At 38.0% G+C, this 17,097-nt stretch overlaps 1 protein-coding gene across 3 annotated transcripts in view; it reads right to left on the bottom strand.

Annotated features, from left to right (window-relative positions):
• Nucleotides 1–1,416, bottom strand: part of LOC148639749 (uncharacterized) — a 99,528-nt gene extending 98,112 nt beyond the window's left edge. For all 3 annotated transcript variants that reach the window (XM_088620664.1, XM_088620666.1, XM_088620667.1), the window contains exon 1: nt 1,303–1,416. In XM_088620664.1, coding sequence (XP_088476790.1) covers nt 1,303–1,345 — 43 coding nt within the window. In that variant the 5' untranslated portion in view covers nt 1,346–1,416. The remainder of the gene's footprint in view (nt 1–1,302) is intronic.
• Between the last annotated feature and the right edge of the window lie 15,681 nt (nt 1,417–17,097).

The raw sequence follows: 17,097 nt of genomic DNA, 5'->3' as shown, positions 1-17,097 counted from the left end.
TCTCTATCCCCTGAGGGCAGCTCCCAGTCGTGAGGCAGTGCCTCTCAAGCGACTCTCCGCTAGTCAGGAGTCTAAATGTTTTCATGCCGAGTCAGCCAACCCAGTGGGCCACCTGGGTTCCCCCGTGCGGTCTGGGTGCTCTTTTCTCTACCTTACTAACCCCTGCTTCTCCCCTTGAAGGCACTTTAATTTATAGTGGTACATTTAATTTGTTTCTATTAAAGATTAACCTGTTTATGGGATTACTATTCCTTTATACACTTCAAAATGTATGATTGGTTTGTTATATTTGATTACTATTTGTTAAATGTTAAACTCTGGCATTCAATTTAAACATGTATGAATCAACTATGCTATTGCGTGTCTGAATTTATAGAAATATTTACAAGACAGTGTTGTTCTTGTAAACCAAAATATAAAATAAATATAATTTGGCAATAGCATGTTTTTTTAAGGAATAAAATAAAAAAAGAACTGTAGATAGACTATGTGGGATATCTGATACATTTTGTTTATGATATTGTTCCTTAATCTGACAGCTTCTGTGGAGGTTTCTACCCTTCAGAAATTAAACAACTACAGTATGCCAACACTTATTTTTCAAAAAGTTTGCAGGAAAACAGTTTCAATGTTGATCTAGCAATGTTAATGCTAATTGATCTAGCATTGTTCTAAATTATTTTATGTTCAGTGTGATTAAAAAAGTAATAACACTTTGTGTTATATGCATCATACTTTACAGATACATTACCAGTAAATAGCAAGGTGCAGTGAATAAAATTTTAAGAAAATTATATACATTGTGTATGCTATTTTCCTATGTTCATTACTTTTTGCTTTGGAAATCTGTATTTTCACATGTAATCCATATTATCCTAAAATCATAGTCAGGGCTCACCCCTACAACCAATCTTTAGTTTAGATAAAAGTATTTTAGTTTTTAACATCCAGACTGTTCATAAAGATCAAAACAACTTGTTCAGAAGTGAAACACAGACCTGAGAAAAAAAAAATCTATATGTATTTAGGATTAAAAACAAAAGGTTAATCTTTACACAGAGGATTCTGCTAGTCTGGAACAAGTGTTGTAAAACCTTGAGATTCATTACACATTAATAAGATTAAATTGCTTTTTCCTGTTCTCTTTTTCATTTAGTCATCTCTTCAGCAGATCAATAATTCAACATTTTATAGGATTAATTACCTTCCAATGTAACACAAACTTGTAAGACAAAAAATGAAAATTAACATTACACGTTCTTACATTAAACATTAATATTACAAAATAAAGTGAAATCTTACCACAGATAAATAATAACACCAGGAGCCATGCTTTAAGAGCCATTTTATCATGAAACTACAATGAATACAGTAATCCAAATGAAGGCACACTTTATGGAAACTGTAGCTCACTTTTGTAAACTCTGGAGGAGGGATAATAGGGTTAATGTTTTTCTAGAAGTCATAAAAGTAACTTTGATGATACAACATAGGAATTTAAATTTATTATTATAAATATGTGTTTTATAATACAATTCTGTTTATTATTACTGTTGTCATTGTTGTAGTAGTAATTTATAATACAATTATTTGCATAGTGCGTTAAATAAAACCACATTCAAGAATTGAAATATTTGTTGTTTTTTTTACGGAAATCAATTGTAAACCTAATTTTTTAAATACATTTATCCTCTTTCTTTTTCAAATGCTTGTATTTGTCTTTTAAAAAATCCTCAAACACCGGAAATAAAATCCGTACATTTCCGTGCGTTTTCTATAAAATAATTTAAATTGCCTGAACGCTGAAAAACAATGACATTCCCCAAAGCAAATTCTTTAATATATATATATATTCAGTAGCCAACTGTAACTGGGGTTCCTCACGGTCACTAACAGAGTACCACTGAGAGTAGCATGAAAATAGTTGTTGAGTCTCTTTCAGCTCCTATCAATATACTGTAGTGACCCCTTTGACCAGCTGGTTCTTTTCAGGTTTATTTATTATTATTGAGGAAAATGCCTCTACATCAACTTGAGATACATCTCTGCTATAGAGCAGTGTTTCACGTGAGTTGTTAAGAGGTGAGCAGCTGAAAGGTAGGAAGTTTGGTGGAGTGTACCTGCTTGTGAAAAGCATAACTGACAATCCCAAATCAATAGTGTATTGTGATTAAGCAGAGGAATCGGAAGTGATGAGTTCAGGTCAGACTGCTGAAAGGGGCGTGTGACCACTCCAGAGCCAGGGTTGTTTATCTGGCTGCATTATGCACGTGGTCGTCAGAGAATTCAGCAGTGTTGATTTCTCTTCCTAGAACTGAAAGAGAACTGAACCAGACAACATCTACTCCCATGATAATATACAGGTAATGTTTAAGGTGAAACAACTAAAAAGCCAATACAAGAGTGTTGTATACTCTGTTCAAAGCACTAAGGGAAACTTTTGACAGCAAAGTTATTTATTGTGTTAAAAAATAAAATAGCATTCACTGGTAAAACTAAAGTTGTCTTAACGGGTATATGGGGAAGTGGAGTTAAAGTTTAGGACCAAACTCCAGGCAGGAATGGCTGATACATCAGGCTGTTCCAATTTATGTTTAGAAGCTGATTTCCCTGTATCGGAAAAATATGGATTACTGTATGTACATAAATACTTTTAAGTAGTTCAAGTAGGTACTGTAGCTGCAATAGTATGCGTAGGCTGCAAAGGAGCAAGTAAAGGTTTACTCCATGCTGAAAGAGAAAAAAGAAACGGAACATTTTGGCTGTGTTTTGAAGAAGAGAAGCCAGAAGAAGGCTCCACAGCCGAAACGTTGTGTTTCTATTCTTCTCTTTTCATCATAGAATACATTTTTACTTGTTCCATAAAATTGTAAGTCACACTAGCCTGAAAAAAGGATATGTAACATATCTGGCAATTCTAAATTTAAAATAAAATATTTGTGAGTTCTGTTCCTTTTTATTAGTATCAGTTATTGTAAGTATGAGAGGCATTTAATAATGATTTATTGTCCCAGTGGACAGATTTAATAAGTTTAGTATTATGTTCTACAACAGGGGTAGGCAGCCCTGTACAGGTATTTTTTTCTGTTTTTCATTCCATCGTAAATCTTATTGATGTCATAACTGATTTGTTTGTAAAAAATCTAATTGGTTTTGTTTTTCACAGTTACAGGGTTCAGATGAATAGAAAATGTATTTCTGAAATGAATGATCATTTCTTTAGATTTGTTTGTGTTTAAAAACCATAAATTATCCTGACACCAATTATAAAACAATACATCTCCTTTCTGTAATTGTATTCGTCATTATTCAAAAGTACAATCAAGGCACAAATGTAATAATTGAACTGTTAATCACAGTGGCTTTCACAATCATTAGTATACAATGTGAAAAGCAATGGGTACAGCACACAGCCTTGGGGTACCCCCTGTACCTAATGGTGAGAGACTTCTCCAAGCATATACTGCTACCAATCAGTAAGAAAACTGTATATCCACTGAATAAGTGTATAAATATTCTGTGCAACACTACTGCAAACATGGTAATAAGAATTAATGTGCAGTCTGAGTGGCTGCATCTGTATAGACAACATGTCTAAATATGCTTTGAGTGTGCCTGTTGTTGCCTGTTTTTACCTGGAGGAACTTAAGCTCGTTCATTGGCTGAAAGTTTCATGGGCATCAGAGACCCACGTGGGTTACCCGGCCCTACCAGTCCCTGATTGGTTGATCAAGGTGAGATATGAGTCACTTACTCCTGACACTTAGGAATGCAGTCCAGATGTCCATCTGGCACTCCCTAGACAGATAGGCGCCAAGGGATGACCATTGATCATGATAGCCAGGCTTAGCTAAGTGCATCCCCGTTTGGGAGCTGTCCTTTATCAAAAGAAAACATCTTAAATCAGCCTGCATGAATAGTTTCTCTATGGCTGCACCACAGAGATGAAGAGAGAGATGGGGCCTCATTTGGGAAAGCACAGCAACACTTAATTCTGTCTTATTAACAAGCATTGCCGCTACAACAGCATAATCAGGGTATAACACACTAGGGGGTACAGGTACGTAGGTATAGGGTGGTTAAGTGGGTACAGGTAGAAAAGGGTGTAAACCGAGGATAACTATTTATATGGCAACCCATAAACCCACAACAATGTGCAACCACATCAGATGGTCAACATGCGCTGGCCAGTAGCCCTCAGACCCCCTTTGGCTCAGCTGGGTACTCTTCGGCCGCAACGCCAGGTGAGGGCGCCACAATAAACACAGAACAGCCACAAGTTAACATACAACTTAAGACGAAAAACACATCAGACAAGCAGTGTGAGAAGAGAAAAAAATACATAAGTGTGAGTCTATGGTTGGGGTAGAGCTCAGTAACTTGACAGCTTATGTGAAGAAACTGTCCATTGGAGGTTCGTGCCTTTACAGATGCAGCCATTAAAAACGAGCGAGTTATACTGCGTTAAAACGCGGTGCGCTTGTCTCAGTATAACTGGTTACCGTATAATACCATATAATCCCGCATAATACCACAAGATAATAACAACCTCTCATGTACAGCGTTTGAGCTGTCGCCATCAAAGTCTTTACCGAAGATATTACAAATAGTATTAATAATGAATGACCTTGGACAAGCTGTAAACTCAAAGTATTACCCTGGTCCACATTCTTTGTAACAGTCTTTGTGAACAAAAATACTTTATTTTTTCATTGACCGTCTTTGTAAACGAAAATATTTTATTTTTTCATTAACAAAAAGTAACACCACAGTATTTCGTTGATCCAATCACGCATTTGTTTCCAATCATGCAAAGTAATTCTTGAGAATCTCCGATTCACCATGCCTTTCACATGCTCATAAAAGATATTAATTTAGGAACATAAACATATTACTGTATGTAAACTGTACTGTATATGGCTGGTCTTGGTATTTTATAGAAAAAATACACATCAGTATTCCATTTCTCCGTAAACATTTTAAGCATCAAAGTCTTACACGTGGTTATTTCGGAAACGTTTTTACGTGCTCCTTGCTCCTTCTGACCTTGTCACTGTACATTTATACAGTATACAGTACTTTGTGAGAAAAGTGATAGGTTTAAGCTTTTCTGTGAATACCTCGATATCTTAGTAAACGGAAGCATGCTTAAAGAATCTGATTAATAGGGAATACAATATGGAATCACATATCTAAAGAAATTAATAACAGTATAATTATACTCATGTACTGTTGCACAAACAGTCATATAAGACTTCCCATTGAGGTGGCGTGATCGCTTAAGTGACTGACTTGTAATCCTGAGGTTGGGTGTTCAAACCCAGCTGTTGCCAACAGTTTTCTTTTAACAAATAAAAATTTCTTTAAAAAACTAAAATAGCTAATATAATTGGCATTATATTGACATTTTTTATATTTCTAAATATCACAATATGTTTGTACTGTATGTACACAGCGGTAGGGCGCAAATTCATGTGATCCCAGCAGCTATATCACCCTGCAACTCACAACTGGCAACCCACTGAAGCTAAGCAGGTGTGAGCCTGGTCAGTACCTGGATGGGAGACTTCCTGGGAAAAACTAAGGTTGCTGCTGGAAGAGGTGTTAGTGGGGCCAGCTGGGGGCACTCACCTTGTGGTCTGTGTGGGTCCTAATGTAAACAGGTGCCGTCCTTTAGATGAGACGTAAAGCTGAGGTCCTGACTCTCTGTGGTCATTAAAAATCCCAGGGTGTTTCTCTAAAAGAGTAGGGGTGTAACCCTAGCGTCCTGGCCAAATTTCCCATTGGCCCTTACCAGTCATGGCCTCCTAATAACCCCTATCTATGAATTGGCTACATTACTCTGCTCTCCTTCCCACTGATAGCTGATGTGTGGTGAGCGTTCTGGTGCACTATGGCTGCCGTCACATCATCCAGGTGGATGCTGCACCATTGGTGGTGGTGGAGGGGAGTCCCCATTACCTGTAAAGCGCTTTGAGTGGAGTGTCCAGAAAAGCGCGATATAAGTGTAAGCAATTATTATTATTATTATCCCTATTAATAAAGGGTATTAAGTGTATTAAGATCCCTTTAGATCTCCCTTCAGATTTAAAAGGTTATTAATAATATATTCAGTGTCGCATTTTCCCAGTTTAGCTGATCTTTTCCTGCCTACGCATGCTTACACAGCTCCCTGGGTAAACTATCATATTTGACTGAGAAAGCTTTAGAGAACTTAACATTTTTATTATCAACAAATTGTAAATACGACGTTTACATTGGCATTATTAATTTTTCACTTGAGTTAATGGAGGAGTGTCGGCTGTCAATGAGAGCAGACCCCCCCCTCTTAGGCTGGGCAAATGATTTTTTAATTTTTTTTAGAAAAAATAAAAAAATAGATATAATGATATAAACATTTACTGCAATACAATACTGCTACGTTTCGGCTGTGAATCCTTCTTCACGTGTGAGGGTGAAACGCTTGGAGTTTGTAATGTAGGGCGCTCTGGACAGGTTAAACTTTAATGCAGGAAAAATGTATTTCCCAGAAGCTACAGCATACTGATTCGTATGGAATGTGTTTTCTTTCTTCTTTTTTTCAGCATGGAATAAACCTATTACTTGATTCTTATGGAAGCCTGTATCCGCCAGGGAGTAAAAAAAATACACACACTTTTTCATTGAAAAGTAACGCCGTACTCTCTTGTTTAAAGCACCACGTCTCTTCCCGTTAAAAGGAGGAGACACTTTAAACTTTAACCCTTCAGTTCACAGAGAAATTTCACCTCAGCCTCTTCTCTTCTTGTGTCTTATTTTTAGTTTAGCAGGATTCAAGCAGGATTTCAGATGAAAGGCATTGACCTCAATCAAGCCCAAATCATAGTTCAACCTGTTCAGATCCTACATTACATTTTAATGTTTCATTTTGAGCTGAACCTCACACCTGAAGAAGACGTCACAGCCAAAATGTTGCATTTTCTCTGTTCTCTTTTAAGCATGTGTACGATGCTGTAATACAGCTTAAAATAATTAAAAGTAATAATCAATAATTAATATTATTGATTACTAATAGTTTATGCTAACACCTAACTTTCTTAACGCGAGAAGTACTACTGTAAGCAAAAAAAAAGGGGGGGTTTTGGAGAGGGGGATATTCTGACATCAAGTGATAAGACAGTCTGTCAAAGTGGTGCTCCTTCTGACCATGTTACTGTACGTTTATATACAGTACTTTGTGAGAAAAGTGATAGTTGTAAGCTTTTCTGCGAATACGCTCGATATCTGAGTAAACAAAAGCATACTTTTACAATTTGATTAATAGGGAATATAATATGGAATTGCATATCTAAATAAATTAATAATGATATAATTATATTCATGTACTGTAGCACAAAAAGTAATATAAGACTTTCTATTGATATGTGTATGGCTGTTTCAGTGCTTGTCATGTGACTGTGTCAGTGGCGTAATAGCTTTAGTGACTGACTTATAACTCTGAGGTTGGGTGTTCAAATCCGGCTATTGCTATGACTTTTCTTTTAACAAACATTTCTTTGAAAAATGAAAATAGCAATAGCAAAATAGCAATATTATGGACACTCTATTGACTTTTTTATATTTCTAAATAGCACAACATGTTCAAACCTAAGGGATTTATTAATAACAACAAATAGTTTCAAACTTCTACTGATATCATTATCATCAATATGTCAAAAAAGTGAAGCCTGTTTTAATATGGTCTGTAGCTCAAATACTGCTTAATTAAAAATTAGACACAAGATGAGTATTATTGGACAATGTTGTGATGCTAAAGAAATCAATAATGATATTAATTTAAAGATCTAAATTTATTTAATGCTTACGCCTGACATTAGAGGCGCTCGCCTGCGCGGTGACGTCACCTTCTTTCCCTCTCAATAGCTAGCAGGGACCTGTGATGTGTGGATCCCTTTAGAGCTCCCTTCAGATTTAAAAGGTTATTAATAATATCTTCAGTGTCGCATTTACATTGGAATGGTCTTCCAAGTGTAAAAAGAGGCGATACTCAACATGTCTCCTTCATAGATTTTTGGTTTACAGACCATTCAAGATAATTTTTATGAATAATGTCTTCTGTATCGCATTAAAATTAGAACACTTTTCACAGGTGTAAATCCACCTATTTTCTAACCGCTTTATCCAGGACAGGTAACAGTTTCACAACTCACCCTCCCCCTGCCTGTCTGACTTTCTTTTTAACCCTTCTGTCACGTAGCAGTTCCTTCCTGGCCCTATGCAGACGATGCGATCCAGAATAGTGAAGATACACGAGGGAAAAAGTCAGGAAAGGGTCAGGATACAGGGGGGCGTGTCCAAGGTGAGCTGGTGTACTGGGAAAGTGAGTCTGGGCGAACAAACAAAGCCAAAGTCCAAACGGGAAATCCAAACAGGAGAGAAGAGTCCAAAGAGTCAATAATTTCAAACTGCTACTGATATTATTACTGACAATAAATATTATCGACACTATATTGAATTTGTTTGTCTTTCTAAATATCACAAAACATTCAAAGTTAAGTGATTACCATTTTCCAGGAATACTTGCGCTCGTTATAACAGTAAAAGAAACTCATACTTTTCAGAATTTAATTATTATTTTGGAAACGTTTTTACGTGTTCCTTCTGACCATGTTGTTTATATACTTTGTGAGAAAAATGATATTTTAACCTTTTCTGTGAATACGCTCTCTATCGGAGTAAACAAAAGCATACTTTTAGAATTCGATTAATAGGGAATATAATATGGAATCGCATTATCCAAAGAGCATGCTTGCCAGCGCGGTGATGTCACCGCATTTCCCTCTGAATAGCTACTAAATAGGCAGTGAAAACATTTGTCTATCTTTCCATGGGGGGAAGGTACGCCTATTCTACTCTGAGAATGCCCGTGGTCTTTTCACTGATAAACTTGTGTGGTATTTAATGTTGTTAAGTGGTATTTAATGCAACTTTTTTGTATAGATTATTTTTCGAAAATGTATTTAAAATAAAAACGATTACAATTGGCACGCCTGTAACTTTTTCACAAAACCTCCTAGAGTTACGAAAACACTTGCTGTGTGTACAAAGTACATTGTGACTGTTTTCACAGCCTTCACTATGTCGTTTTTAAGCCATTTTTTTTAACACGCTTGAATAGTCTTCTGTCCATATCTTTGGAAGGGAAACACAGAAAGCCTTCAAACCAAATGCATTTTAAAGACCACGACTTGTGAAAATGTTCACAGCCTCCACATAAAACTATCAGAGAGCTAATTCTCTTTTTTTGAACCCTAGGTTTTTCATTGATGCGTAATTACGCACTAACTGGAACCCGGGGGGACCGCTGTGTACACACATTCACAATGCAAGAAATACTGCCCCCCCTCCAAAAACCCTTTTTTTTGCTTATTCCCCCAAGGGAATATCCTCTTGGGGGATATTCTAACAAGTGATTATAAGGCGATCTGTCAAAGTGCAATGAAATACAATATGCTGGACAGTATGCTTCTCAAAGGGCTTTACAGGATAACAACAATAACAACAACAATTTCACAAGTCCTGGGAGGAAGAATATCATCAATATTAATAATAATAAACTTTATTTTATATAGCGCCTTTAAAGGTGGCTTTTTAAAAAAAACTTTTTTATAATGCATTTGCACACAGAGCAGTGTTTACTTGAACATGGAGATGGCAAACTGAATAATTCCTGCACACAACCATTGCAGCGGAATTTGCATCATTTGGCAGGGCTATGATTCATACAAGTGGTGGTGGATTTGGAGACAAAATGTATTTACATTGGGTTGCTGTAAGTGGAGCACTAATAAGCCCAAAGCTCTATTTATTATTTTACAAAAGAATGCACCTGACAAGCTGGACAGTATGCTTCTCAAAGCACTTTACAGGATAACAACAACAATAACAACAACAATTTACAAGTTCTGTGAGGAAAAATATGATCAATAATAATAATAATAAACTTTATTTTATATAGCACCTTTAAAGGTGGCTCCTCAAAGCGCTTTACAGGATAACAACCGATGAAACAACATTGGTTGGGGGTTGAAAATACCTGTGAAACCGGTTTGTTCACAATGTACTGTAGACACGGAGTGTTACACCAACGCATTAGCATGTTAAAGCGATTCCATTGAGGAGCCAGGCGCGATAGTTGTTTTGTTCCTTGATACAGTATCTGATATGCAAGGCCATTTGAAACAAAACAAAAACTAAAAATAAGATACAATCTACAGACATTCACAACATAAACATATTTTAAAACATTTACATATATTGTTAAATTATTACTTTAGATATATACTTTAGGTTACTGAAACAGCCAGTTAATAAAATCGTTGCAATTTTGTTCTTGTTTGGAGGTGGGGATATTCTGACATCAATTGATTTAAAGACAATCTGTCAAAGTGCAATGAAACAATAAGTACGCTGGGTGAACGTTCCGGGGTCAAATTCTTCAGGGGTACCTTTAAAGCAGAGACGACGGCACCGAAAGATTTTGGCGCGCCCTCTCTTTAAAGCCCAGGCCAAATACGAAGACAGTACGTACAGTTATAATTCAAACTGAATTAAAAACTACTCCTGCAGAGAGTGATGAAAACCGCGCAGCGTCAGGCGAATGCACATTAATATGTTGGACTTTTGAGTTCGGGTGGATTTGTGCCCTACAGTTCAACCTGCGGTACTGCTGTGTACTGTACATACAGTACGAACATGTGTTATTTTGAAATATAAAAAATGTCAATATACTTTAGGAGAAATTGAATATCGGTGTGTATTTTTTCTTCAAAATACCAATAACAGCAACAGTTTACATTATATGTTTATGTTCCTAAATTAATATCGTTAATGACCTTTATGACCTTCGTTATGCTCCTCTGCGTTTTATGCTTAGCTACTAAAATTTCCCTTTAGTGGTAAAATTCCATATAAATATTCAATACTAAGCTGATTAAAATGTGCACAGTAAAGAGATTAAATGATTAAATCTTTTCACTAACGACCAATACCCCACATTATCTTCTGTGTCACATTAACATTGGAATGTTTTTTTTTACAAGTGTCAAAAGAAGCGATACACAACCTGTCTCCTCTATAACTCTTCAGTTTACAGAGAAATTCCACCAGAGCCTCACAACATTGTCCAATAATACTCTTCTCGCTTCTAATTTTTAGTTAAGCAGGTGTTAACAAAACGTGTTTACAAAGAAAGTGAAATACAGTAATACTACCAGCTATACAGATACATAGATTTGGAAATGTAGATCCTTAAATTAATATCATGATTAATTTATTTAGATACGTGCTTACATATTCTCGATTATAAAACAGATAATTCTGGTCCTGGAATCTGACACCCTTCTGAAGCGGTACCATCATCTCTGGTATACGGACGCCCCTGAAATTTGACGTAGATAAAAAAGTTTGGATTCTCATGTATATGGTACAAGTATCTTTTAAAACAGTCTTTGTTGTACTCTTGAGGATCCTTGTGATATTTTGAGCTCTGGTTGAACAATAAGTGTCGCAGTTTAAATCATTTTCGTTGTTAGAAATTATTAAATGCTCTGTTAAAAGCAAGGGAGTTTTTATGTCTGTTATACTTAAAGAAAATGCCCGACGAACTAGGGATTGGACAGTTTTTCAGTGCTTGTACAATCGATGGAAATGTTCAAATAAATGTGCTAAAGAAATAAACAAAAAAATGAATTAATTGTGTACTTTTGCCCAACTGAGCAATCTTGCTTTCATAAAATATACCAATTTTTTAATGACTGATGATTAACATGCTGTAATACAGTTTAAATTTAAAAGCTCAAATGCTGTACATGAGAGGTTAAGCTTTATTTGCTCTGCAGCTGCCGGGCTGACGGGAGATTTCCCTTTGGCTCAAGAGGCTGGGTCCCTGTTGAGTGATGCCTGATGCCTGGGTTTGAGTCCCCGATGGTGGGGAGCTGACCTGAGGCGGCAGTGGTGAGGGCACCCACGTAAACCCCGAAGTGTTACAGTATTAATATAGTATGCAGCATTGTTCACAAATGAACTATTGTGTTTAATAATTTTCTCGTATAAATGATATACTTTTCTTGCATTGTCGAAGAAAACTCAGTCTTCACTTAGGTTAGGAGATTGTCAACAGAGATCTTTAATTCAATCAGCTGAAGGGGAGCATATCACAGAGAAAGGGTTTCCCCTAGCACTCAAGACATGCTCACTGGACTGAAGTTATACTTTCCTTTTTATACATTAAAAGTAGGCAAGACTTTAACATATCAAAGGAACATACAGGGACAGTGTCAGAAGTCAAACAAACAGGACAGGAAGATGTCATTTGGCATCCTGCAATCTGTTTCATTTCTCTCTGGTTGAATGGGTGTGAAGAATCACAGGCTTTAGTTTGCACCTAAGACAGTGGTCCTTTTCCGTGCATAGTCACTGTCTTGACCTTTTGACTCGGTCTTCCATAGTATAAACAATATACTTTTCTCATATAAAGGAGATACTTTTCTTGTATAAATGAGATACTATCTCTTATAAACGAGTTACTTTTTTCCTCTGTGGCACTAATAAGCTAATAAGCTTCTGTAGATACCTGTAGATACTTTATTGATCCTGTGAGGGAAATTGCAGTGCAACAGCAGCTGAACACAGACAACACAGCCACAGTGTAACGAATGATACAATAATAATACAATACATACAATACAATACAATCAGTACAGTAAGGGGTGCACTAAAAGAGTTACTCACAGTCCAGAACACACAAAGAACAAACTAGAACAGAACAGTACGCAGAAAAATCATATTGCACATATGAATATAAATATAGATGTAAATATAGATATAGATATAAATGTATTGCACGGGTCCCTGGCATATATTGCACAAAAAACGGTTGTAAACGTGAAAAGAAAAAGAACAGATGTAGCAGTTTACTGTTCAGTCCCGAAATAGGTCAATGTCAATGTTGCCTCTGCCCAGACGCAAGGTGGATGCGTTGTACAGTCTTATGGAAGAAGGCAAGAATGACCTCCTGTAGCGCTCCCTGTCGCACCGTGGATGAATCATTCTATTGCTGAATGTGCTCTTCATTTCTACAAACCTGTCATAGAGGGGATGGGAGACTTTGTCGATGATGGCCTCTAGTTTGGACACCATTCTCCTCTCAGCCACTACCTCCAAGGGGTCCAGGTCAGACCCAATGACAGAGCTTGCTCTCCTGATGAGCTTGTTCAGCCTTTTAGAATCCACAGCTCTAATCCCAGGGCCCCAGCATACCACTGCGTAGAAAATGGTGCTCGCTACCACCGACTGAGAGAACATATGTAGCATCTTACAACATACATTGAAGGACCTGAGCCTCCTCAAGAAGTAAAGTCGGCTCTGTCCCTTCTTATAGATGGCCTCGATGTTCTTAGACCATTCCAGTCTATCGTCGATGTGCACTCCCAGGTACTTGTAAGAGTCCACCATCTCCACGCCACTCCCATGGATATAGACAGGAGTAGGTTTGACCTTTTTCCTCCTGAAATCTACCACCAGTTCCTTTGTCTTTGTTACATTCAGTTTCAAGTGGTTCTCCCCACACCACTCCACAAAGCTGCTGACCAGCTGCTGCTACTCCTCCTCCTGCCCACCCTTGATACATCCCACAATTGCAGAGTCATCTGAGAACTTCTGCAGGTGACATGACTTTGAGTTGTACTTAAAGTCCGAAGTATAGAGGGTGAAGAGGATTGGAGAAAGAACCGTCCCCTGTGGAGCCCCTGTGTTACTCACTACCTGTTCAGACACACAGTTCTGAAGTCTCACAGACTGTGGTCTGCCTGTCAGGTAGACAGTGATCCACGAGATCATGGAGACATCGACTTGCATTTCTTCCAGCTTCCTCTTTAGAAGTAAGGGCTGGATAGTATTGAAGGCACTGGAGAAGTCGAAAAAACATGATCTTTACGGTGTTGCCGGCCCTGTCCAGGTGTGAGTAGGCCCTTTGCAGCATGTAGATGATCGCATCCTCCACACCAACATTGGGCTGGTAGGTGAACTGTAGGGTGTCCAGGTGGGATAAGACCAGCCTCTCCAGTGTCTTCATGATGTGAGAAGTCAGTGCAACTGGTCTATAGTCATTGAGGACAGAGGGGCACCCTTTCTTTGGTACCGGGACCAGGCATTTTGTATTCCAGAGCACAGGGACTCTCTCCAAGCGCAGGCTCAGGTTGAACAGTCGCTGGAGCACTCCACTCAGCTGATCAGCACAGGCCCTCAAAACTCTGGGACAGACGTTGTCTGGTCCTGTGGCTTTACCCTAGTACAGCCTCTTCAGCTCCTTCTTCACCTGGTCAGCCGTGATGGTCAGCCTGGCCTGGGGGATGGTGCTCATAGCGCTGTAGGTGCTGCAGGTGTTAATGGCGGAGGTGTTGGAGAGTGGCAGCTGTGGGGGATGGGGGGGTGAGTAGCTGTCGGGGGTTGTAGCTGTAGGCGGCCATGATTGTGGGGGATGGAGGAGGTGTTGGGCAGTCGCAGCTGTGAAGGCTTAGGGAGCGTGTGGCTGTGAGGGGATGGGTGTTGAGCCACAGAGGGCCCTGAATCAAGCCTGTTAAAAAACTGGTTCAACTTGTTGGGCATCTCTAGGTTCCCCTCTGTTGCACCCCCAGCCTGTTTGAAGCCAGTGATATCTCTCATGCTGCTCCATACGTCCCTCAACCTATTCCTTTGCAGCTTGTCCTCTACCTTCCTCCTGTAGGCGTCCTTACTCTCTTTTAACTTCTGCTTTAGTTCCCTCTGTACACGCTTGACCTCTTCCTTATCCCCCCTCCTAAAGGCTCTCTTCTTGTCATTCAGAAGAGTCTTCAGGTCGCTGGTGATCCAGGGTTTGTTATTGGAAAAGCAGTGTACGTCTTTGGTGGGGATGGTGTTGTGTACGCAGAAGTTAATGTAGTCAGTGACACAGTCCACCATGTTGTCTATGTCGTCCCCATGTGGGTTGCACAGCACATCCCAGTTGGTAGCCTCCAAAGCACCACGTAGATCCTCCATAGCCTCCTAAGACCATCTCCTCACAGTCCTAATGCCCGAGGTTGGCGCAGGACAATAGGCGTGTATAGTGGTGTAAGCAAGACAGGTTGTGATCTGATCTGCCAAGGGGGGGAAGGGCTGTGGAACTATATGCATCCTTAGCATTGGCATATAATAAGTCCAGTGTTTTGTTTTCTTTGGTCGGGCACTTAACAAACTGGTGGAAAGTAGGCAAAGGCTATAGGTTTCAATGCAGTAACCTTTAAGTAATTGTGAAGTAACATATATCCTGTTAATAATTATGTTCCTATTTATGATTTACAGTGTTAAAATATGTTATCCTTGTAACCTATTTATTAGATATTCCTCAAGGTTGTTTAATTTAATATGTATTAAAGAAATCTACCTTGAGAATATACCTGGATTTTCAATCCTACCAATAAAAGGACCATAATGAATCAAATTTAGGGTTCTCTACAATACTGCTAGCATTGTTTATAAATTAAAGAATAGCTGTAAATGGAGAAGCAATGTAAACACATAAAGCATTTTTAAATGCAACAGTTTTAAATCTAATTTCCTTTTTATAAAAGTCAAATATGTCCTTTTTTTCCCTGTCAGGTTCTATAAATGTTAACCTCAAATAATCTTTTAGGTAATCCTTGTCAGACAAAGTCTATTTTGATGAATAAAAAAGAAACTGAACATGATGATACTGTATGTCTCAACAGTAGAAGAGGTCTTACAAGTACAAGTTTTTACAGCTTTGATAAAATACAAAGAGAATGCTGACTTGTTCATTTGCTCATATACTTTGAGTTGTTGATAATTATCTAATATAAATTGTAAAGGATGTCAGCTGCTACATGGCAGATAAGATCTCAGGGTAAATTACTTTGAGATAAATGTTTATAGAACTGTGTTTTAACTTGCTTAGTAAAAGTGAAACTATCTGCAATGGTATCTTTCACACAAAAACAATTCTGAGCTATTGTTTGTTTAGTGTACATTTTGTCACTTTTTCATTGCTCTTGTCATAAATATGTAAACTGTCAAAGTGAAAACATAATTCTACAGATCCTCTTAAATTAATTATTAATATAAAGCAGACAATAACTGCATAAGTGCCTGCCCCCCCTTGAGGCAATATTTGGTAGTCATTTTTCTGGACAGTCATTTTTGCCTGTTCCTTTTTGCATAATTGCTCATGCTCCCTCATGTCTGTTAGGGACCATTCGATTGAAGTTTTGGCTTTGACATGGTCTCTCTACAACATTGACTTCTTTGTTTTTAGGACATTCCAGAGTGGCTTTAGCTGTAGATTTTTGGTTATTGTCCTGTTGGAAGAATCTTTCCCAACTTCCAGGTCTCTTGAAGACTGTAGTAGGTTTTCCTCCAGGATTTCTCTTTACATTACAGTAACCATTTTGCCTTCTATCCTCACAAGTCTACCAGGCCCTGATGCAGTGACGCATCCCAAAGCATGTGTTACTCCTATACCAAACACAACGCACAAAATGGTAAATTTGCAAAGCATTGCAAAATGCAGTTGAGATTTAATGTGAGTTTATTTCTACAATGTTTTTCATTTTGACACTTTCCGAAGAAACGCAGATTTGTGAAGCATCCAGGCAATAGATGTTGTGGTAATTTCTTTAGAGTCCTAGGTTTCTTGGTGGCCTTCTCACCCAGATACTCATTTTTAAAGGATGTCTGGTTCTGCACCAATTCATAGTGGTTCTGTGTTTTATCCATTTCTGTATAATGTACTTAACTGTGCTTTAGGAGATATTCTATGCCTTGTAAATTTTCTTATAACTGTCCACCAATCGGTTCCTTTTCTTACCCCAGATTTGCTTTGAATGTTCCTTTGTCTTCTGTTGTTTTTGTTGAGAGTTGTACTAATCAAATGTGCAACCTCTCAAAGTTAAAGATCAACCCATTCAGAATGTGTGCTAGATAATGCAGCAATTCACGGTGCACACACCTCAACCCTCAGTACTGCACTGCACTTAATTTTAAACTGTTGTAAAAAATGGTGTAATGCTGAGGTAATACCAC

This window comes from Lepisosteus platostomus, chromosome 26, assembly GCF_059453375.1.
Source record: "Lepisosteus platostomus isolate fLepPlt1 chromosome 26, fLepPlt1.hap1, whole genome shotgun sequence".
NCBI lineage: Eukaryota > Metazoa > Chordata > Actinopteri > Semionotiformes > Lepisosteidae > Lepisosteus > Lepisosteus platostomus.
Note: the sequence above shows the minus strand (reverse complement) of the source record. Positions and strands in the feature narration are given on the sequence as shown.